Below are 24,732 nucleotides of genomic sequence, written 5' to 3'. Positions count from 1 at the left end.
AGAATTTGTTTTAGTTTCATTTGTTCATTTGCCCCCTCCCATTCCTTAGGCATGCACAGTTCTCAATCATTTGCAAAGTGGTAGACTAGGGAGTTTGCAGACCTGATCCTTTCTCTTAGGCCCCAATGATTCTGATGGGAGGTCTAGCTTTGTAGAAATTCAGAACTATCCCTGAATTCAAGGGCCCTTTCTCAGTGTTTATTCTATGCCCAGTTCTGTGGGGTTCAAAAGGAAAATGAGCCAGTCCCTGCCCCAGTGAGCCTGAGGAGGGTGAGCAGGATGGTCAGGTGACCACCCAGTCATAGCACCATGACTGTGCTCACTGTGTTGTGAGGGGGCCATCCAGGAAGGCTTCTTAGAGGATGTGATATATGCAAAAGCGTTTTCAAGGATGCATAGAATCACTGGCAGTAATTGAAGGGCATCCCTGGAAGACCAATGAGTGTGAGCTAAACAAGGAGGTAGAGTGAGCAGCAGGGATCCCTGGTGGCCCTGGTCCTGTGATGCAGAAAGGAAGCAGGGGAGGATGAGCTGGGAAGGCAGATAAGGGATGGGGCCCTCAAGGTCAGCTTACAGAGTTGGGGCTCAACCCTTGGAAATGGTGACTCTTGGGTGTTTTCTACACAGGAGTCCATCTCTCTGAGAACAAACAGTATACTCTCTTCCAGCCTCAAGCTTGTCAGAAGAAGAGAAACTCCACATGAAGCCAGAGTGGTGGCCTGGCTCCACTTGCTCAAACATCTATGGAATGGCTGCATGGCCTTCAGCTTCCATTCAAATTCCTGTGCCTGGCCTCCACGACCTTCACAGTCTTCAATATGCTTAATCCTGCAGCTCACTGCTCCCCAAGCAGCACTGCCAATCTTGAATATCAGTTTAAATTGCATGCATTGTGTATTTCAGTACATCTGCTTGTTCTGTTCTTCACTCTCTCTGGTGAATCCTCACACCCCCATATCTCTGGCCTGTTCCCCAGTTGTTGTATGCATAAATAAATAAATTTTAACAAAAATAAAAAATAAATAAATCTCCTGCATTGTCAAGTGTATCTATGTTGCTGCCATACTTCCTGGTCTTGGCTCCAGGCTTCCTCCCACACCAGGCCTCCCAGGCACACAGCCTCCTAACCGAGTGCCACCAGGTGCTGCAGAGCTCCCGGACTTAGGGTCCCTGATGCACAGCACCTCTTGATTTATCATCTACTTTCCTCTAGATGTTGAGTTTCTCGAGGCCCCAGACACTTCCCTACTCCTTCCTGCATCCTCAGGGTCTTCCACAAAGCCGAACAGCTTCTGGCCACTCGGTTGGGCAATTTATTCATCACTCAGTACTTATTTATGTTCAAGAACTGTTTAACAAAAGATGGAAAGAATAGGTGAAGTGTTATGAATTGTTTAACAAGCAGGAAAATAAATGAATGGATAGTTGAGGAAATAAATGAGCAAATTAGTAAGTGAATGAATGAATGAGGAAATAAATGGGTGTGTGTATGAGGAGGAGATGAATGCACTCTTTGAAAGGGCTGGTGTGAGCTGAAGCGTCCCTGTCTGTGAAAACAACTGCAAGGAGACAGGATTCAGAAGAGAAAGGGGAGCTCCTCTTTGGGCCTCTCCTAGGTCAGCACAAAGAGGGTGTGATTGCAGTGGACGCCCCTGTGGTCATAGAGAAGGGTGGCCCATCCCGAGCACACAGCTGCAGGAGGACTTGCAGAGTCCACTTTCAGAGGTGGTGTGTAAGCTCAGGGAAATTCAGGGACAGTTTCACGTGGCTGCAGAGAACTATGACTCTCCCTCCTGGAGCCCCAGGCCCCAAGCCCCATGATTCGACTGGGCCTTCAGAGGAGTAGGAAATTGACCCCAATTTCCTGGAGCCTTGGCCTGGCCTATGATGCATTTGGCCTGCAGCCCCTGAAGGGCTGCCGACCTCAGCACTACGTGGGCCAGAGCCGGCTGCGGAGCTCAGTCTGCAGCAGGGAATGTATTCGAACTTGCTGGAAGCTGCTCAGGGAATTTCAAAGTTGGGAGGCTCTAGCACAGAAGGTGGCACAATAAAGGCATTGCTTTTGCTGCTTCCAATCTCTCTGTCTCTCTGTCTCTCTCTCTCTCTCTCTCTCTCTGTCTCCTGCCTAGGTCATCTGGCACCTTCTGTTACTGACTAAATCTGCTTTACCAAATATGGCTCCTCACAGTTACACAGACATGTTTATGACTGACAAAAACAAAACAAAACTAAACAAAAAGCAAGATGGCAGCCTTCTGTTAAGATACCTTAGCCTTCCAAACAAGACGTGCTCATGGGGGGCATGCCAAGTCTTCCACAGTGAGACCCGGAGGACCTTCAGTGTGCTATTCTGCCGGGCACTCCTTCTTCCTTCGCCGCCTTGCAGGCAGACCTCTCTAGCTCCTCACTTGCCCCTGCTGTGCCCTTTGCATGGCAGACTTTCTGGAGCCTCTCCAGATTTTCAGGTCCTTCTTAGGATTAGATCTTGATGTGCTCAATGCAGATCCTCAGAACAGAGCCTTGCTGTTGAGTCCAGGTTGCCAACAGAACAGCTGATGTTGAGAATCCAAACTGGGGTGCCCAGAGACCAACTTCTCTGGGTGCTGTCAGGGAACCCACTGCTGTGTTGGGTCCAGGTGCACAATACTGTAGGCTTAGGTAAAATCTCTCACAAGAGGATTGATGCCCCTCTGGCGAAGTGTTTTGTCGCTCGGTGCTCGGGCACCCATCTTAAAAATCATGGTGTGCTCTCTCGAACTCTCCTTAGCTACACAGATCACTAAAGTGCTGAAGGCTCTTCATCACATAACAATGTTGTTGGAAAATACCTATTATGTGTCAGGCACTTCATAAACATTTTAAAGTCCTTTTAACAACAAAGAAGAAGCCCAATAATTCCCCTTCTACAGTCAGGGAAACTGAGGCTCAGCTAGGAATTGATAAAGTAAGTTTTTAGATGATGCTATTGTGGTGGCTAAGCATGTGGACTTAAGCCAAACTGCTTAGGTTCAAATCCCAGCTCTACAGCCTGCTCGTTGGGCAGACTTGGGGTGTTCTTGAAGTTTTCTCTACCAATTCCCTCAGCTGTTAATGGACACAGAGTCTACTACCCGACAGATTAGCATGACTGACTTCTTTCATGGGAAACATTCAGTGTCAGTTAAGACTCTTAACTGCTCTGTTGAACTACTTTAGGGGAACTTCAGAATCAACTCAACTGTCACCTCCATTATAGAAGCCACAGCAACCAGAATGAAGGGCAACATGCCCCGTTCACGGAGAGTGCCAATGCCAGAGCCAGCCCTCTGGTTTGTGAGCTTCTGCGCCCTTACAATGGAGGAGAGAGGAGGCGGGAAAGGCGAGAGAAGAGGCGGGGGCAGGGGGGAGACGAGTGGAGAGGAAGAAGTAAACTTTTAATGAAAATGAAAATAGAGAAAATAATGGCACAGAGAAATATGGCACACTCAGAGCAAGACAAGAGCCGACATTGTAGTGTCTGGAACAAATACTAAGCTTTGGAGGCAGCCTGCCCTCATCACAGGTATCTCAGTACCACCACTTCCTCTGGATATGTAGGGAAAGCACTTTGACTCACTGAACCTCAGTTCCTTGTCTGTAAAATGGGACAGTAAGCCCAGGTGCAGTGAGCTACATGCAATGATGTGTGAAAAGGACTTAGCCAGTGACTGGCATGTAGGAAATGCTCCACCGCCTCAGCTGCTATTGATTGCCTCTTCTCCCAGCCAATGCTGTCATACATGTTAGGCTTCCTCCAAATTAGGGTGATGTGTAGCCCCAGGAGTAAGCGTGGACAGAGAAGGCAGCTTGTGCAATAACTTAAGACTTAGTGGGCCATTACACAATGATGCTGTTTAAGATTCAACTTTGTTGGTAACTTGCTGTGTGACTTGGGGTAAGTCCCTTTCCCTCTCTGGACTCCAGTGGTCCCAGATATAAAATTAGAGGGTTGCAGTGAGAGATCGCTGAGGTCCTTCCCAGCTCTAATTTCACAAGGATGCATTATGCTTCTGACTTCCTCTAGGAGGCCCTGATGCCTGGGCAAACATTTGACAACTTTGAAACTAGAAGAGAAGCTGCTTGCACTGCACACAGGAGAGCTGCGCTTGTCCACAGCAGGACCCCAGAGGGGTAGCCGAGCTGCAAGCCTGAGAGGCAGAAAGGCTTTACAGCTATTCTCTGTGATCCTTGCAATCCACTCCCAACCTTCTCTAGCTCCTGCTGGCTGTTCACATCTACATAATTACATCACTTCTCCAAAAGGCAGCTTCCGCCTCTTCCTCTCCTGCTGCAGCCACTGCACACACATCTCCTGCAGACCCCGCCCACTCCCAGGTCACCTCCACGGTGCCTCTTGGGATGGCTGCATTTGAGTGATCACCTTGGACAGCTCAGGGGCACCTGAACTGGATTAAATGCTGAGCCGATTCAATCCTCTTTCCAGCCCCTGGAGATGGTGTCCCTGCCCTTTGCCACCAGCTGGCCTGGGAATGTCTGGAGGCAAGGGAAGAGCTGGACTGTGGAGTCACTCACCGCTGCCTGCAAACTCAAAACCATGGGCAAGAACTAAGCCTCACAGGCCTTCTTCCTTATCTGTAAAATGGGCATACTGTTTTCTGTTCCAAAGATTTATGGCAAGCTGTCAAAATGAGGGAAGGTCTATGGCCCCAGTTTAGCATCCAGGAAACACTTGAAAAGAAAAAAGCTGGTTTTAAGGTGCTCTCTCTTGGTTTGCAGTATAATGACACTACAATTGCTAGAGGTAAACTGCCTGGCCTGGTAGCCACTAAACAAGTTTGGCTATTTACCTTTAAAATTGAACTACTTGAAATTAAATAAAATACAGTATCAAGATGTTCAGTCACTCTTGCCACACTTCAAGTGCTCCATAGCCTCCTATGGCTGGTGACTACTACATTGCACAGCGCAGAGATGGAATATTTTCCTCTTAGCAGAAAGTTCAACTTCACAGCACTAGTCACGAGAGCTATATATTCTGTAGGTGTATTGAGCAAGAAATCAAGTTTCCCTGTGATTTATCCTAGTTTCCCCATTCCACACCTCAACTTTTTCCATGATGGATGGACCCTTCTCTGATTAATGGGGCTAGCTGCCAGCAGAGGGCTAACTTTCAACTCACTTCCTTTGTTTCTAGGTTCCATAGGAGTCCAAAAGGAATTTCAGGGATTCTTCCCATTAGAAGTGACCTTAAAAGTCACCTAGTAGATTTGTGCTTTCCATGCCAGGGCTGCCATGTATGGTGGCACAGGCTGTGCACTATACAAGTTTACAGGCCATTCATAGGTATTCCACTTTCATTACCACTTTTCTTTTTTATAGATTTTTATTTTTTTTATTTACTTATGCCTACAAGAGCTGGGGTATAGGCCAGTGTTTGGGGTGGGGGTGAGAGGATTCACCAGAGACAGAGTTGGGAACAGAACAGATGGATCAACCGAAACACACTGCGGATTCATTGCCACTTTTCATCGTCACAAATAGACTCTGAGATAGGTATCGCCATTCCTCCCCCCAACCACCACCATTTTATAACTGAGGAATCAGAAGCTGAAAGAGTTAAGTATCTGCCCAAGCCCTTCAGTTAGTAAGGAGTGGAGCCAAGATTCAAACTCAGAGTTCAGAACCCAGCCTTGCACTGGCTCTCAACAAATGAATGAAATGGATGTTTTATTTGTTAATTTGCTTTTAGTGTCAGTGGAAGGGAGTATGTGCATCTCTCCTCCAATAGTCCCTGTCCTCTCCTGCCAGGATGTGAACTTGTTTGGAAAGCAAAGACTTCCCATTCCACACACGCTGTTTGATTCAAGATGCTCTGGGCCGTACATTTTTGCTGTGTTTCCAGGCAGCCAGAGGGGATCTGAGGTGAAAACTAGATTTGGCTCTCAGGCCCCTGGTCTGAGGGTAGAGGAAATTCATTTTCAGTACAAACTAGAAACATCAATTGTATTAGGAGCCCATTTGGCACGCGTCCCCTCATTTTTGAGCCGACAAGCAATACCCTGCTCCTTCGCGTCTAGCCTCTCCACCAGTTGCCAAACAGAACTGCTTGAGTCGTCTGATAAATTTACATTTTCCTCTCCTTTAAATACAAACTGCCCAGGAAAGGTACTTGGCAGGCCGCAGGCAGACTGGGTTTCAGTTCGATAACATGACCATGGCCAGAATATTATTTGGCTCAGAAGTTTGGGTAGCTGTTAGCAACAGTTTTCTGCAAGGGAATGAGAATGAAGCTGATCAGCCCATGTGAGGCCATGGTAATCTCTGGCCTTTGTTTGTCCCTGCACTGGCTTCTGCTTCCCTGGCAGCCAAGGATGGGGATGACTCGGGTGCACGGATGTCCATATGTGTGTACTATCAAGGGTTTTCAGGTAGCGCCTATTGGACCCATTCTGCCCACCTTTGGGGGAACAGGGGCTCTGATTTTGACTCAGCTGACACCAGCTGTGTCACTTTGGGTGGTTGAATGACCACTCTGAGTCTTAGTTTTCTCATCCGGAAAATGAGGGTTTGACAGGGATCAACCCATCACTGCAGTTCTTTTTCATACCCTAACATTTCTTGAGCACCTACTAGGTGCCTGGAACTGTCCCAGTGCTGAAAACAGGGGCGATTAAAGATGTGGTCAAGGATTTCATGGCTTAGCAGGGAATAGAAAATGAATTACAATACAGTGTGGCCAATGAAGAGGGGGGCCCCAAGGAGGAACACTGAACCCCACAGCGAAAGGAGCATCAAGAAAGTTCCCAGAGGAAGGGATGCCTGAGCTGACTTGAAAGACTGGGAATAAGGGGAGCTATTGAAGGTAAAAAGCAGAGGTCAGAGGGGCACTCAGGCTTACTGGTGATGCAGAAGTAGCAGCAATGCCACCCTGAGGAGTTGGGATATATCTTAAGGGAATTGGTGTCACTGCTTCACCAAGAGTTTTAAGCAGAAGAATTATCAGGATCAGATTGATGCTCGAAGCAAATCACTCTGGGATGTGGTTACTGCAGAGAGAAGCAAGGGAATAAAAGCAGGAAGATGAACAGGAGGCTGCAGGGTGGCCCAAGATATAGCTGCCGGCAGGCCCGAGTTAGGGTGGTGGCCTGTGATCAGGAGAGATGTCTTTGCAGGAGAATGGGTAGGACCTGATGACTGTCTGGATGTGGAAAGCATCAGTGGAAGGAGCTGCTGATGAGCCTCTGGTAGTACCTGGCACCTGGCAGTCACGGATAAAGACTAATAAGCACTGTATGTAGGTAAAACCCACCGTGGGTCAAGCTGGCGCAACTCTGCCTCCTGTGATAAAGTCTTCCGTACCCCATGAGGCAAGAGGCATGGGGAACCAAGTCTACAGGGCTGCTTTGGTCAAGATGGAACTCTTGGTAGGCTTAGAGTTTCTCTGGAGCAGCTGGTCTCTCATTTTCCCTTCCCACTCTTGAGCCCCTGCCCTCTGAATGGTGCTGGGGCATACATAAAGATTAAGGAGAATTCACACTCAGAATACGCTCACCATAGATGGGCAGAAGTGCTGAGCTTCCAGTTACATGCAGAGTGAGAGACAGCTCAAGCCCTGCCTTCTCCTCTGCTCTCCTTTCTTTCCCAGTGTTTCCAAAACAGCAGGTCGAGACTAGAGGTGGTTTCCTTTTTCTTTAAGCTTGGGGAGCCAGTGGGTATCTAAAGATCATGGTAGTCTTGTGATTTTAAATTGTTTAGGCTCCGGCATGGGTGGTAATGGAGGTAGAGAGCTGGCAGAATAGCCCTGGACACTCCTCTTGGAGTAACTCAACTTGGATCAGGTTCCACACTTGGGATTCCATACATGATTTCCTTTGGAAGGCTTCCAATACTAACTTTTGCAAAACTAAGAATCTCTGATCAAATAAAATACAGTAATATGGGGCTATGGGATGAGGCTCAGAGAGTTCACAAAGAATGACAGTCAGAACCTAGTTTCTTAACCTCTACATTGGTGACATTGCCATCATACAATGCTGGCCTCTACAGAGTCTACCAGGGGAAGTAGTTCTTAAGACTACAGGCTGGTGCTTGGTAAGCAGAGAGGCCCAGGCATTGGCCTCATTTGCAAAGCCTTACCTGGGCAGCATCACTCTCTTCACACTTGATCCTGCACTCGCTGTTGAACTGGAAGCCGTGAGTGCACTGGTAGAGCCCATGGAATTTTGGTGGAGGTGGGTCGCAAGTCACTGGAACACAAGCTCCCTCCTGCCAGCTGCCATCCTGGGTACACTGAGTCTTGAAGGCCCGTCTTCAAGGAAGAGATAAAAGCAGAGACTTCAAGGACCAGATGGCTAGACCCAAGGCCTACCAAAAAACCCCAGCTCCTTGCGAGCCAGCTGGCCTCTCATTTCCCTTTCCCATTCTTGATTGATTTGACCTGTCTCATTTCTTTATTTATTCCTACATGTTTGATTGGGTGGGGGTATGGTCTGGGACTAAGGAAAATTCATTCATAGAACGTCTTCAGCAGCAGCAAGCAAAAGCTTCAAACTGTCTCTTATTTACTCGTGGGCTAGAGCAAAACTCAAGCTCTACATGTCCCTTGTTTCTGCCCTTCCTTCCAGAGTGTTCTGATGGCCCAATGATGACGTGAACACCCACCACTGAACAGCTCCTATGTACACTCTGCAAGCAGTTTGCATGCACAACCTCCTTTATTCTTCGCAAAAGTCCTATCCGGTTAACTATTATTCTCATCCCTATCTTACTGCTCCAAAAGAGGCCCAGAGAAGTGAGGTCATCTACCTGAGGTCAAACAGCCAGTAGGCAATTATTAACCATGCCCTTCTAGATTCTCACAGAGCAGAATGGAATCAACAGTGAGTACTGCTTCCAGCAAAGAAATGAGTGCTTCCTGCTCACCAACAGCCAGCCAGACCTGGCTCTTCTCCCCCCCAGCACCTATGAGTTTGCAGGCCCACTTACTTCTTTGACTTCCGAGAGGAGCCGGGCACATGGTATCCGGGTTTGCACTTGTACTTGCAGAAAGAGCCCACCTTGTGCTTGTTCTCTCGGCATCTGGCAGTCTGGAGGTCTGCATTGGCCACCGGGGGCGGGGCGAGGCACATGAGCTCACACAGCGCTTCTGGGAAGGACCACAGCCCATCCTCCATACAGGTCAGGAGGCTGTTGTTGCCTGGAGGACACAGGCAGACAGGGTTAGCAAAGGGAAGGCAGGGTCCCCGATAGCTGCGTTCATTCACCACCTGCCTGGACTTGAGTGAAGGTGAAAACCAAAGGGTCTTCCTCTTGCAAGCCTAAATCCTTCCACTACAACTGTGGAGCCTCCAATGAGGGAGGGAGCTGCTGCCACGGAGAAGCAGCCAGCCAACTTGGGGCATGACTTAACCCCAACCCAAGGTGAACTAAAATTCAGGGCTGGGAATTCCTTATTCAGAAACTCTTTTTTTTTTTTTAAGATTTATTTATTTATGCATACAAGAACTGGGGTACAGGCCAGAGGTGCGGGGAGTGAGAGGATTCACCAGAGACACAGTGAGGAACAGAACAGGCAGATTGACTGAAATACACTGCTGAGGGGAGCAGCGGGTGAGATAGGAGAGGTCCGCTGCGCTGTGTGGGTTGCTGCCTGGCTGGCCGGGGATCGAACTCATGCTGCAGAGGCTGCAGACAGCTTCACAGTGTTGTGCTTAACCCCTCGCACCACCAGGGAGGCCTCTCATTCAGAAACTCTTATACTGCATAGAAAAAAGTCTGATGCTCCCTCCATCCCCCTCCTTGTGTGTCAGGTGGGCATCTGAGCCCAGAGATGCAGGCACTAACAGCATAAACACACTCCAGAATCAACCCCATGGTCTGAAAACAGCATGTTGTGTGACCTCAGGCTGCCGCTCTGCTCTGGGCCCTCCTGTATTTGCCCCAGCCGTTCTTCCATCCCCCCATGGCTGGAAGTGACAGCATCGTGGTTTCTGGAGGTCTGATGGGCTTTCCAGACCCTGCATTCAGTGACGGGCTGCCAAAGCAGCTGAGAGCAACATTCCCCATCACCGTGCCAGCTCTGACAAATGTGCTGATGGCCATCGGGAAGCTGGCCCAACGGGAACGTTACAAATAAAAGCAAAACACGGAGAGTTCAGCTTTTCACTGCCAGGTCATATATTATCGACCCACGGCCTGCCCAAAACCTCCCCAGGACAATTAAAGAAGGACCTAAAACATGGGTTTCTCGACCAAACTCTCTTCTTCCTGGTTATTACTGAATGGTGTTGACAAGCAGGGCTGGAAGCACGTCGGAGGCTTCAGGATGTGAAGGTTGGAAGGTTGGAGGGGTGAAGTGAGAGGGGTGAAACTGACATTTTCTGACCATCGACTTACTGCACCCTGAGTGCTTGTGAAATGTCATCTATTCTCACAACAGTGCCCCAAGGGACTGTTCTGTGGAATTAGAGACTCAGAGAAGGAAGTGACTTGACCAAGTTCTCAGAGTTCAAAAAGTCCAGAACTGAGATTTAAAACCAATCTGTCTAACTCCAAAGCTGGAGTTAATCTTCTTTCTTTAATGGGAAGTTGAGTCAGCAGCCGTATTCCAAGGGAGCTCAAAGGGAGAGTCCAACCCAACTCTCTGTCTCTCGGGGTGATGAGATGGTAAAATAAGACAGAATTTATTCAAAATGTCCAGAAAAGTGCTGTCAAATTCCTCTTTTGCTTCTGAGCTTTCTCCTTCCTTTTCTTCCTATTTCCTCTCTCTCAACCTCCCTCCTAACTTTTGCCTCCATTATCAGGTGGAAAGGAGCATGGAGGGGCACCATATGTTCTTCCATATATGGGACCAGGCAGTGGACAAAACTAAAAAACACTGAAGGCTCTGCCCTCTTAGAGTTTATGTTCCAGTATCCTGGAGCATCAGGACAGAGCACAACCAACTGCACTCTAAAGCACATTTCTTCCTGTGCTACTTGGAAGTGGTAAGAGCTCTGGAGAGAAGTACAGCAGAAAGAGGAGAGAACACTGCAATTCTGTGTTGGCGCCTCTGCTTCTCCTGTCTCATTCATTAACTTCTTCGGTCTCCTTGCCAGTGTGATTCATCTAGTGAATGTGAGATAATCTGTTGTCTGTAGATCCCACGTTGATAAAGTGAGATGCTGCAAACTAGAGACATTTCGAAATCAAGTAAAAATATCCAGAGTTTCAGAGGAGGATCCATTTGGCTTCTGATGGAAGCAGAGAGGCTTCCAGAACACCAGAGATTACAAACTGCTTTTGACATTGCTTTTGTGATGGGGACAGTGGGCAATGTTTTGGGGGTGTCGAGGCATATCCGAAGCATCACTGGGGAGGGGAGTTATAAAACATAAAGTAAGCATACCCTCTTTAGAGTCTCCAAGAAGTGGGGAGTATCTGTGAGAAAAGTGTTGGGACTTGGAAAAAGTACAAGGCGTCAGTTATGCAAGCCATAGCCGTGGTACGAAAGTCATGTTTCTCGTGGGACGAAATAACATAAAAATTGCAAAATGTTACTCGAGAGAGACAATGTACACTAGCAACATAAATTCTAGGAGGGGATAAGCAGGAGTTAACAGTGTGCTACAGTCAAAGATAGAATTCTAAGAAAGGAGGAACGGGCAGTTCAGGACCATGGACACTCCCCCCCTGCCCAACAAAATGGAGCCAATTGCAGACACTGAACTGGGCAGAATCAGTATTTTTAGGAGCAAGATGTTGCCACTACCTGCATCCACCACATGGCTTTGAAGCCAGTATGGGATGCCATAGGCTGTTCCTGCCCTGCTCTCACCACCTTGGTGGTGAGTGCTCTGCTCCGAAGGATGCTTACCACTCACTGCCTCGCCATTGTGCACCAGAGACCTTTTGTTCTGCTTAGGGATGAGTGTTCTGCTCACATGCAGAGCACATACAAGACTCTGAGGCATCCATGCCTCTGCACGATGCCCTCAATCGGCAATGGGGTGAATGAACATGCGGGTTTCCAGAGTTGCAATAACTCTGAGGAGTGCCCTACCTTCCTTGAAGGAATGAAGTTGGGTACCATGGCAACAACTGGCTTTAGGAACAGACCTCTGGTACTTCTATGTCTCATGCTTCCTGCTCCCCTCACCTACCTATATTCCCTAGGGGAGCCTGGGTTAGGATAGGGGGTGAAAGCATGGAACTGGATTCCCAAAAAGGGGGGGTGACCCTGTGCCCTCATCTCTTCATCTTTTAAAGTCAAGACAATAAACCTTGCTCAGCCTATCTACAAATGTGGGGAAGGAAATTTCAAAGAAGTGTAATGATTGTTAAAATAATGGTTAACATGCTGCCAAAAGACATGTGCCTATTTTTACTCTTTTATTTAAGAGGCTACCCAAAAGGTCCAAATCTTGTTGGGAGTGTCTTTATGACTTGCAATTAAGCTAGAACAGAATAGAAGCAACAAAACGCCAGGAGACCTAAGGCCTGGTTTTCTGTGTCCCTCCTACGTGTGTTGGCACTATCTGCATCCTAAGGCCAAGGCTGCAGCTTATTCATTCTTTGATTCAGGAACCCAGCTTAGTGCCAAGCCCATAATAAGCCCTTCTCACCACTGGTTAGCTACTTAGTCTCATGAGTCTCCCAGTGGCCCTGAACATGTCACTTTATTCTCTGGCCTTAAACTATCTTTTGGTTCTCACACAGCTCTAACAATTTAGGATGTGAAAGGATATTGGCCACTGAAATATTTTTAGAAAACAAAAATGCAGCTAGCTGGACAGGGAAAAGGACAAGCAAGCACTTGGAAGGATATGTTAGCCAAAGGCTAGTACCAGTGGACCTGAATAGAGATTCCGTTTCACTGCCCTTGGTAAGGAAAAAACCTTAGCAAAAGTTGCAGAGGAAAGCAAAAGGAAGGAGGACCAGGAACATAAATAAAGAAGAGGTCACTGTATAAGATCCCGGGCCACGTGGGGCAAGAGGAAATGAGATCAGAAATGATTTCAGACTGGTCGCTTTCCCGAAAAGAGCCAACTAGGACTTTAGCCACCACCGGGGCTGCAGAAGATCAGAGGAAGAAACCGAGGCAGAAGAAATGGAGGCATCAAGGGAAGTATGTAAACCTTTGTCAATCTTAATTCTGAAGGCACACTTCTAGGCTCCTGGGATCCCATGTAGTGAAAGAGCACATCTGAGCTGGACTTGGCAGCCCCAGAAAGTATGTCAATTGCTCAGTAAAACTGGGCTCTCACTGTCCCAGCCTCGGTGAATCAGATTACATTTTGATTGTTTGTCCAATTTTTTCTAAATGTCTGAAGGGAATTACACCAACAGCTGTCCATCATTGAGTCCACAAGGTAGGCCTACAAAGAATTAGTAGAGCCATTTTCTTGATCTTTCTTATAATCCAGTCTGTCATCAACCCTACTTGGCAGTGAAAAACTGAGGTCCTGAGATGGAAAGCAAATTGCTCAGACTAGAGCGGGGGCTCACCCCAGGCCTGTCTGAGTCCTTGGGGCTTTCCTGAACCCACTGCAGGGTCATGCCCAGGAGCAGGACCAAAGAGAAGTTGCTGTCGAGAGAAAATCTCATGGAATCAGGGCACGGGGAGCATCCCCCACTCAAGAACGAATCATGTAATAAGGCTTCATTATCTCCACCTCTCCCCACTGTCCAGAATGCTGCCCTCACTTCAAGTTTCTTTACCACGGGGGCCCATTTATACCAAATGTTAGACACGAAGGGAAGGAAGGAGGATGTCCCCCAGTGAGATCACACTCGGGGAAAACTGGTGGATAATTGGTGGAGAGCCCTTCCTAAGAAGAGGAAGAAGGGAGCCCGAGATGGTGGAGACCTGCCAAGCAGGAGCGCCGGTGAGCACCGCGGACAGACTTGCATTAGGCAGTTTCTCCAGATCGGTGGGAGGTGCATGCCCAGCATGGGATACCATTCCTAGGGTCAGGACCCCTAGGTGCCCTTCTGGTACCCTTCTAGGTGCCCTTCTTCCACCCATGGGCCTCATTTTCCCCTCTGCATAATGAAAAAATTGGCCCTGATGACCTTCCAGGCTTCTTCCAGTGCTGATGTTCCATGTTTGATGGGAAATCTGGGCTAAGGAATATGGTTTCAAAAAGGCCAAAGGGTTCAGAGGCAGCAGATGAGAACCCTGGAGTAAGAAGAGGCCAAATTCTGAAAGCTTGACCAGCCATTCCGAGTGGAGTGTAGTCAGGGAGTCCAGAAGGGCTATTTAAGAGATGAAATTGGTCTCACTCTATGTCCTTCGCATGGTTTACACCTGAGAGTGGCCTTTCCTAAGCAGCTGTGTGGTCCTGGGGAAGCCCCTTCTTCACGGTGACCCTAAGTCCCAGGCCTAACAGTCTGCCTTAGGTATCCAAAGCTCTTTTGACCCACTGACATCCTCCAAACTCTCCAGGGAGAAGATGAAGAATGCAACTTCCATTTGGGAGTGGTTTGAGAATTCCTCTTAGGAGGTCACCTGTTAGTGGGGAAGGTCTCTTGAGGAAGCCATGAGGATAAAGCTGGAGTCTCTGGGGCCTGGCTATCTGCTTCTAAGAAAGAGGGATGGCTCTTGTCCTGAGAGAGGACAGACAAGTTGCAATTCCCAGAGGGAGGGAGGTTGTAGCAGGACTCTGAAGGGAGAGGGCAGGGGCGATGGCAGAGAAGATTAATCACTGGGCACTGTAGGATGTGGTCAGTGTCCATGTCCACCCAGCTCATGTCCCTATCTGCAGTAAAGTCTAAAAATCAGAATGTCTCAGTGGCCTTGGGAGCTTATAGAAACTAGAGAACAGATTCAGTTGTATATGTGAGATTATGTAGGAAAAACTGAGATTGAAAAGGCAACAAGATATAGAAAAAGCAGCCAAGCCTTTAAAAAAAAATGACCTTCTTGGTAAGATGGAGGCCTGCCTGCTCCAGGCATCCCGTTCCACAGTCAACATCAAGGGCGCCCACATGGTTGAGTGGAATTGAGGCTAAGTATTTTGTAAGCAGTGCTGCATTTTTGTCATTTAATTAAACATTTATGATTTTGAAGGGTTTTTTTCCCCCCTTGAACTTGAACATTTTTTTCCCCTTATGCATTTTGTAGGTTCTTCCTAAACTTCTGGTGTTTATTTGATAAAGAACCTTGGCAGAGGTCATTTCAAGGATGTGAATTCTCAGGATATTTTGCATTCATCTTGAAAAGGGCTTGGAATTTTCAGTGAAAATTAAGAAAAATTCACATACAAGTTGAGGGGCAAGAGGGTTCTGCATAACACTAGGATGCCTGGAGCTGCTGGGTGTTAGTTGCTCTTTGAGGACATTAATCTCTGGGTCCTAGGGAAGAGGGGGCATGAGGGAGAGCAAGTCTCCACAGCACCCAGGATTAAGGCCTTCACGGCATAAAGAGGGTAGGGGAGGGGAGGGGAGAGCGTTCACTGCAGGCCCTCACAGGGGAAGAGGAGCACTTACTAAGCACTGTCTGTGGGCTGGCATTCTATGCATACCACCCCTTACTCCTCAGCCCCACCCTTCCACATGGGCACTGCAAGCCCGTTTTACAAACCAGGGTGATGCTGATGCTCAGTGATGTAAAATTGTTCTCTTGAGTTCAAACACTTGTTAAAGGGCAGAGACAGGAATGGAACCCCAGTTTGTCTAATTCTAGAGCTAGAGCTCTTTTTTGCATAAATCAAGCTCCTGGGAAAGGAAAAACAGAGACTGGAAGGGAGAAAAGAGAAGTAAACAAAAGTAAAGTACAAGGAAAGATATTTTGTTCTGATCACCTCTTTAAACCTGGTTTGAGAAGAGAGGTATGAGCAACTCAAGAGACAGGTAGCAAGGTCTTTGTGCAGTCTTTGCTGCCAGTAGATCCCAGGGGAAGTCTCAGGCCTGGATTTTGAGCATCAGATGATTCTGAGAACCAAGGCACATGAAGCGCCAATGGGGCTTCCTGGGTCAGTGTGAGAATTCTTGTATTCTCAAGGGAAGACCTACATTGGGTCAACAACGATCAAAACGACGGTCCTCCTGAGGTCTTGCCTCCACAGTGGGGTCACTTCCCCCTTCTACCATAGTCAGAGGAGAAGCAATGACAGAAGGGCCTGAGTTACTTTGATTAAGAATTATTATTAGCCACACTAGGGGCTGTAATAAGCAATGCTAATTTATACACCTCCCTTTCCCCAGGGCCTCTGATTGAAAGAAGTGTGATTTCGTAGTCTGGAGTTATTAATACATCCCACATCTGGGCATATGGGGCCAACAGAAGGGCTCAGATAGCCCAAGAGATGGAGAGTTTGCATTTCCACTGGTCACTTCACATCTCTCCCATCTCATTCTTTATAGTAGCTCCTCTGCACAAATGAGTAACAATAACTAAGCTCTTAGGCTTCCTGGACCCTAATCATATCCAGCGAAATCATCACATCAGCTCAAAATGTTACCTTCTTATAATCTTCTTTATCTTCCTCCCTCCCTTTCCTCCTCTTTCTTTTCTTATCCTTTTTGCAAGATTTGCAAGATCTTGCAAGAGATTTCATTGTCACACTTACTATGTGCTACCTTTACCTGCACAGCAGGGCAGTTTGCAGAAACACAATTGGTGGGAAGAAATCGGAAGCACAAATAAAACCTCCTCCAACCCTTAGTGTTTGAGACCCAGAAGAAGGGCCTGGAAGCAGGTGAACAGAGCTGTTGGGCCCTGGGTACCTTTCAGCTGTGCTGGGTGCCGGCACTGGAAGGAGCACTTGCTGCCAAAGGTGGTGCCTTCGAGGCAGGAGAAGGAGGCAGCATAGACATGGTGCTGATCCGGGAGGCCGCAGTCCACTGGCTCACATGCCACCTGCTTGTTCCACTTGCCCTCGGTGCAGGTCACTGTGACGCTGGGGCCCGTCTGTAAGGCAGAGGTGGCAGAGTTAAGAGTGGTCGAGCCCATCCCAAATGTGAGGAACAACCACCCTTCCCTGCCTAGGCTACAGCTCAGAATCTTGTAAGGGCACCAAGAGGTCAATGATTAGTGTTCAAGTCTAGCCCACTTTGAAGGATTTCAAACTATGAACTGGGTATTTTTTGATCCCATTTTACAGATTTGGAGACTGAGGCTTGGAGACACTGAGTGATTATCCTCAAATTACACAGCTGTAAAGAGGATACGTGGCTATCCTGTCCTCCAAGGCTACTTTCTTAACTGCTATAAGCAGTCCCCGGATCATTACCTCCATTGTACTGAGAACTGTGAGATGCAGAGCTCTTGGCCATGATGATTTTCTTTCTCCAAATACCCACTGCAACATGGCCCAGTGGTGAGACACTGGCTCTTTTTCTCTGTATCTTTTCGTGACTCTGGAGGTGGTCACAGGGGCCCTGGCTTGGAGCAGGCATCCCTGCGTGCTATGTGTCCATGGGCAAGTGCCTTTCTTTAACTGCATCCTCCCACTGGCACTGGAACCAAGCATGCAAAAAGCCATGCTCTATGTGAGAGCTGATGGTTCCATAGTTGACAGACGTAGACATAAGAAGGAAGAAGGCTGGGAAAAATGAAAGTGTCCACAAGGAACTGGACCGACCTAGAAGATGGTGGGGCTGCGGGGGGGAAGGCAGAGGCCATGCCACAGAGCCAAGGGCCAGACAGTCATCACAGCCTGTGGGCTCCCATTCAAGGAGGGAGCTGCCAAGTCCCAGGAGGTTGGGGAGGCCAATTGCTAAGCTGGGATTTCAAGAGCAAAGGGCTTTTTCCTCCCTGAAGCACACATCAAAGGGAACAGAGGTTCCTCACTGCCAAAGCAGCTTAATTGTTTCCACAGGAGTTCAGAACTGCCACACCCAACACACAAAAGGAGGTGTCTACGCGAGAAACCGTGGGCCCCCAGGCTCCCAAATGGGACTCCATTCAAGCCCAGAAGCTTTGCACAAACAGGCGTTCCCAACAAGAAGCATGGCCTGTGTGCTCACTGTGTGAAGGCAGAGTCCACCACTATCAGGGCCCTGGGAAAGGCTGCCTCTGGTGACAGAGCTCTGGAGTCCTCAAACGTCAGGTTGCACCCCACCTTGCCGACACTGAGACCCCGCAGCATGTTTGGCTGGGGCCTCTTTCTGCCACATCTTTTTTTTTTTTTTTTTTAAGATTTATTTATTTATGCACACAAGAACTGGGGCACAGGCCAGAGGTGCAGGGCGTGAGAGGATTCACCAGAGACAGAGTGGGGAACAGAACAGGCAGACGGACTGAAATACACTGGTGAGGGGAGCAGCGGGCGAGATAGGAGAGGCCTGCTGCGCATGTGGGTTGCTCCTTCACTGGCCAGGGAATCAAACCCGCACTGCAGAGGCTGCGGGCCACCCCATAGTGGCATGCTCAACCCCCTGCACCATCAGTGAGTCCCTTCTGCCACATCTTAAACCCACTTACTGCCACTGTCCTCCAGGACACGTCTCTTCCTCCATAAGTTCTGCTGACTTCCCGGGGCTCTCCCAGCAGCCAGTCTTATGGCCAGACTGCAAGTCGCACCCAAGTGGGCAGTCAGAGGGCCTTTATCAACTGCAATCTGACCACACCATCTCCAACAACAGGGTCCCTGTTGCCCAGGAGATAAACCTCACACTTCTGACAAAGCAGACAGGGCCTCCCACCAGTGGACCTCGCCTATCCCTCTAGCCTCACTACTTGGATGAGTTCAGAAAATGAGAAATCTCTTTCTTACCAGTGGGTTTCCACCTACTATTCCTGCTTGTGTCCAGAGCACATATTTCTTCCCTCTCCAACACACAGCCCTCTGCCAACCCATTTAGTTTTCAGTTTCATGTCCCTTCCTCCAGGGAGCTTTCCTTGATTCCTTGTTTCCACACTCCCCTACACGCCTCTTAATGGTATGATCACACTGTGAGGTCACTGATCATTCATTGTCTGCTCTCCATCACTAGTCTCTTGAGATTCTTGAGAGGAAGGACAGGCCTACTTTAGTGACTTTCCCCCAACCCCTCTCCCCTCACCCCCGCCTGTGGCACCTAGAACAGTAATTAGTTCTCAATGAACAAACGTGGGTTTTTTGTGATGAATAAGTGAATGAATGAATGAATGCTCCATTGAGAGAGGACCCACCTCTACCTAATGCAGCCCATTCAATTGTAGTACAGTTCTGATTGTAGAAGTTTCATTCCAAAATACCAGCCATGACCTTCCAGATTTGCAAACTATACAAAGAGTCTGATATGTGTTGGGTGAAACACTTTGCACAGGAACCATTGTCTTGGAAACTCCAGATTACTCAACCAACACGCTCGTATTGAGCATAGACCAGGAGGCATCACTATTTGAAGAGCTGGGGATTCGGCACAGAACACCTTTAAGGCCCGGTTTCCGGGGTCTTAAAGCCCGTTTCCGGGGCCACGAGCCCAGCACCTGCACACACCTGGCTCTTGATCAGCTCATCATCCCGCCGGATCTGGAGCACATGGCCCGTCTGGCAGCTCACTGTGCACTGGGCGCCATGGTAGCGGTCACTGCTAGAGCAGTTGAGAGATGCGTTCTGCACAGTCAGTTCGGGGCAGTCTGTTGCTTCACAGGCGAAATGCACGCAGCTGGAGAAGGAAGAAAGCAGAGGGTCAGAGGGAGCCTTCCTGTCACTTGCTGCACGCCAGCTGGAAGATAAGGCTCACAGACTCCCTCTCCAAAATGTTAGGAGAAAGAGGAGCAGAGGAAAGGGAGAGGTGCTGGCTTGGGTGAAGAAGACCCTGGAAGCAGGGGTCAATTTTATCATTAACAGAACATGTCATGGAAACAGACACACCACGATTCATATCCTGCACTTGAAAGCTTTCTGCGTTATTATATCTCCAACCTGGCAGAGTCTCAGTTTCCCTGTGTCTGAAATGGGGACAGTGTGATCACAGCCAGGACTCACTGAGTGTCTGATCTGCCAGGCATAAAATGAAGGCAACTCTCTTCATATTTTACTATATTACTTCTGAGGATCACTGCAAGAATTCAATCAGAGAGTTCGGGAAGAGTACAGAGCATATAAAAGCCTGGCATACAAAAGCCCCAGTAAGTGGTAATCGATGGGGTAATAAATCTATGCTCCACCACCCAGAAGCTGTGTGACTTTCGGCAAGGTGCAATCACCAATCTGAGCTTCAGAGTACTCTCACATTGGGCCAACCCAAAGGGTCCTGACACTCAACTGAAGTGTTGAACGTGGAAGCCTCTTAGAAGCTGTAAGGTGACATACGAATTGTTAGTAACGCTGTACAGAGATCACGCCCTGCACCTCGCTGCAACTGCTATCCCCATGTCTCTGCCAATCTGAATGCTCCCATTCTGTGAGTTAGAGCTTCATATAAATTTCTACAGGAAGTTTCCCTGGTCACCAGGTAATCTGTGCCCCAGGCACTCTGCCCTCCCTTCTCTAATGCTGTTGTCTCACGCTTCACGCAGGGAAAGCACAGGTCGTCAGTGGCCGCCATGGGGCAGAATTTGTGCTAACCCTTACAAATATAATCGGAAACAACATGAAATCTCTGCTTGGGTGATCTTTCCCTTTCTAGTATAGTTACACAGACACTCAGTAACATTAGTGACTATTCATGGATTGCTTACATACATGAGCTCACTCCACCCGCACAACAACCCCATGAGCTAAGTGTTATTCATTTTATAGTTGGAAAAATCAGGGACCAGCAAGATTAAGTTACTTGTTTAATTCCCACCCAGATGTGGGGCTCCAAAGTCCTTGTTGTTCACCTTACCCCACACCTGCACTAGAAGTTCCCTGAGAGTAAAGATAAAACCTGTTTCCATCTTGGTATACTTCTCATTGCTATAAAAACGCCTTGCCTTCAGTAGATGTTTCTTAAACAGCAGGAAAAAAAATGGTGGCAGTGCTTGAAAGGACTCTTAAGAATTTTGTAGAACTATCATTAAGAGGGTGAGCACCAATGTAGAAAGCTTCTAGGAGCAGTCTGCTCTAACTTCTGCCCCTCTGGCTCTTTCTACCCCAAAGTCTGGCAGACAGGCTGTGCAGACAGATTTGCATCTGGAGCCTCAAGGCTGTCATTTTTCTCAGTTTTTATCCAGGAGACAGGAAGTGACTGGGACCAAAGCAACTTAAGAAGAAACTCCCACTGGATTTCTTGGTGTCTGTTGCAGCAAACTGTGCTGAGGGTTTCAGAAGAACATGGTCACTTATCTCCTGCTCTGTCCCCTGCTCAACAGTACGGTGGGAATGAAAGTGAGGTGGGCAGGTTGTTGAGGGCCTACACACCTCCCAGACGTATCACAGACAGATCCACTGTCTGTGAATCTGGAAAAGGGCAAGTGTTTGATTTAGGTCTCAGGCCCCATGTCCCATCACCACTAAAATACACAGTGGGATTAAGTGATGCTTATGGAGAGTCCAATTCTCTGACCTCCCCCCGGCTCCTGACAGCCTTGGCGACCAAGAGGAGATTGTTACTGAGGAGCCAAAGCAGGGGCTTTGACACAAACATGCATCTGTGCACTCTGTAAACACTGGGGGAAGACCACATGGTTCCAGTCAGAACAACGGACTCAGCCCCAGCTCCCAAGCTGGTCTCCTGACCTTGCCTTCCAGCTGGCTACTCTGGATCTGCACTGCCAGGGCTCCCTGGGAAATATTCCCCAGTCACATGAATTACTTGAACAGTCACCTCTATCCTTGGAAAAGGGTCGCACTGGATGAATGAGCCAGATCAGCTTTCTTTATTGCTGGACTTCTCAGAACCTTGAACGTTCCAATGTGAGGTGTGGATTTCCATAAGGGACTAGGTTAGGTACCTATCATTTTCTGAACTCTGATAACAAAGACGAGGGTCTTCCCTAGTTCTAAGAACAACTTTGGGGAGTGAGGCATCCCTGCTTTTTCAGCACACCTGTCTATACTTGGCTTACAGGCTTGAAACCAGGAAGAAAAGAAGGAATAGAAGAGTGCTAAGCCTTGGCAGCTGTGTTTTACCTGCACCCCTCATTTGCATTCTCCTGGTGATTTCCTGAGGCAGGATCACTAGTCCCATTCCCAAGAAGAGGAGACTGAGACAAGAGAGCTCAATCACTTGCCCAAAAGCTCTCAGGGTAGCCAGAGTTCCCACACGAGACTGCAGTCTGTCCCCTAAGTCCCTTCGCTCTCCTGGCAATTGGGAAGGGAGGTCAGAACACACTGTGCTAAGACTAGACATTGCCCCAGTGCCCAAATTACTCCTTCACAGAGCCCTGTCATTTCTGAAACACAGAAACAAGAATCAAAACAAGGAAAAAATGAAAAAAAAAAAAGAAAAGCCTCTGCTTGCATAAAAAATCTGGGGGGAGGATTTCATACCAGTGACAGTGATGGACGGTTAAGAAAAATAATATAAGGGAAAAATAAAGGTACTTCTTAGAATGGAAGAAGGTGACTGATGGGGGAAGGGACACTGCCAATTCAATCAATGAAATTATTACCCCAGGCCAAGGTAGAGACAATCAGATACTCGTGAATTTTCTGTTGTTCTCACATATATGGATACATACATATATATATATATATATACACACTAATATATAATATATATTAATTTATATGCACTATATATTTTTATTTATTTAAATATTTACTTATATATTTCCTTATTTGCACACTCAATTCCACATAGAGAGAGAGATTCTTAAGTCATCTGACCACCAACCCTCAGAGAGCTGTCTGCCAAGTGAATTGGACCCCGACCACGTATAACAGCACACGTGGGCACTGCTCATCCAGCCCAGAAGTTAAAGGGTTGGTAAGATCTCCCCACTCCCAGGTCAGTCCCTTGAGTCATAGCCTAACTCCGGTGGCCTGCTACGTAGCTGCATATATGCATGGGCAGGTGAAGATAATAAAACAGGCAGGTTGCTTACAGGTCATATATGTTGCTCGATGGAGACAACAAAAAGAACAGCAAGTTCAATGCTGGAATGTGAAGGGCAAAATGCCCTTGGCACAAAGGTTGCAGGATCACTGGGCAAGTGAGCCTGAGTGTTAACAAGATAGGACTCGTCTTTCTGTGTGGAAATGAGGCTTTTTGGGGAAGTGACACTAAAGGCTCTCTATCCTGGAATTCTAAGGCAGGGGAGAGGGGTGAGACTTTGATGGGAAGGGATGAAAGTCAGTGGCCTGGGGGGGTCCAGGAAAACCATGTGAGTGGGAAGAGGGCGGAGTGGGTACACCCCGTGGAGGCCGTTGTCCGACCAGCAGCAGCTCTCCAGCCGGCCCAAGGTGACCCAGTGGGACCTGTACTCTGGGTGGTCCTAGCCTTCCTGTGTCTTTAAGAGGAGGAAGAATTTAGTTCATACTAACATTTAAATGTCGACAACTATTAAATGTTGATATTTAAATCATGACAATTAATTGAAGCAGATGACCAACAGGGGCCTGACCGATGTGGCTGTGGGAGCAGTCTCGAAACTTCTGATGAGGAAGAAAGAGCTTGCCCCTAACTTGCCAGTTTTGAGCACATCTCCCCCTTGCCTGCACCTATGGGCCCCCATCTTCCAGGAGGATGGGGAAACAGAGAATCTCTTAGAATCTTCCCAGCTTTCAGGGATCTTGGACAAGACAGCAGAGATACATAGTTCAGCGTCCTTTGGAAAGGGAAAAAATAGAGTTGCCAATTCTAAGTACTGACAAGAATATGGAAGGAACCCTGGGAATTCTTGGCAGACCACTGGTGGGCACAACAGTGAGATACTGTGGTGGAGAATAGTCTGGCAGAATCCAGAGCCACCGAGGATACACGCCGGCTTAGGCACGGCTGTTCCAAGTGCAGGGAAATCCCCTACACCAGCGACTCCCAATAATGTGCTGAGAGGTTCTGGTCCCTTGGTGGGTAGTGGACATTGGGTGAGCTTGTGGGCAGCCATCTGAGGCCCGAGGTCTCTTCTATAAAAAGCTTCACGCTGGGCTCCAAATCTTACATCTAAATTCTTACTTTGTCATCCCTACATGGACTCCGATCAGAGCACAGACTCCAGGATTTCTGGGCTGCAGAGGACAGGCATTTCCACCCAGCCAAGCCCACCCCGCTGGCAGAGACTGATCTAGCTACATGGAGAAGGCTTGCCCCTGAAGTTGGCCTTCCCAAAGTTAATGCTCTGTCAGAAGTCCCTGTCTCTGGATGGACTGGCTTGGAGAAAGTGGGAAGAGTTTGCAGTAAAGGAAGGAAGAGAATGCAAGAGATGAAAGGGCATGAGGAGGAACGGAGGGAGGGAGGAAGAAAGGCAGGAAGGAAGGAATTGGAAAGTTTATTGTTCAGAGGCAATGTGTGTGTCTGTGTGTGTGTGTGTGTCTGCAAGTGTGTTCACGGGTGTGTGTTAGACACACAAAAGGCTCAATTTGTGCTTGCTGTTCTTCATTGACCAAGGTTCTCTGCTTCCCCCCCACCACCACCATCACTCTGGTCCCCTCTCACCCCCTTCCTCCCACCCCATATGCAGCTGGGATTTGACTAAAATTCCACACCCGGACCTCTCATTTGGAACCTGATCCGACTTTCTTGGTCCTCTGAATTTATTCAAGTACTGCTCCAGGACTGGAGACCCTTGAATCCAGGTCAGGACACACTGCACATGCCTGGATTGATTTTGCTGTTGTGAGGTTTCTCCCGGGCGGCCCATGAGATACCACACAACACAGCTCTGCTCTCGGGAGAGAAGGAAAATGAGGAGGGAATATAGGGGGAGGGTGGTGGGAGGGGGGAGGAGAGGAGGGGGAGGGAAGAGAGAAAGTC

At 48.2% G+C, this 24,732-nt stretch overlaps 1 protein-coding gene across 1 annotated transcript in view; it reads right to left on the bottom strand.

The window, feature by feature from the left end:
• The window catches only part of PAPPA (pappalysin 1), a 237,142-nt gene that overhangs the window by 34,783 nt on the left and 177,627 nt on the right, over nucleotides 1–24,732 (bottom strand). Inside the window, exons 14-17 of the mRNA XM_037491904.2 lie at nucleotides 19,386–19,554; nucleotides 16,687–16,870; nucleotides 8,965–9,175; nucleotides 8,116–8,287 (exon numbers count right to left, since the gene is read on the bottom strand). Coding sequence (XP_037347801.1) covers nucleotides 8,116–8,287; nucleotides 8,965–9,175; nucleotides 16,687–16,870; nucleotides 19,386–19,554 — 736 coding nt within the window. The remainder of the gene's footprint in view (nucleotides 1–8,115; nucleotides 8,288–8,964; nucleotides 9,176–16,686; nucleotides 16,871–19,385; nucleotides 19,555–24,732) is intronic.

The sequence above is a fragment of the Talpa occidentalis genome, unplaced genomic scaffold (genome assembly GCF_014898055.3).
Source record: "Talpa occidentalis isolate TD23 unplaced genomic scaffold, MPIMG_talOcc4v2.1 talOcc4.7, whole genome shotgun sequence".
In the NCBI taxonomy this organism is placed as follows: Eukaryota; Metazoa; Chordata; class Mammalia; order Eulipotyphla; family Talpidae; genus Talpa; species Talpa occidentalis.
The sequence above is the reverse complement of the archived record's forward strand: the minus strand, read 5'-3'. Positions and strand labels throughout refer to the sequence as shown.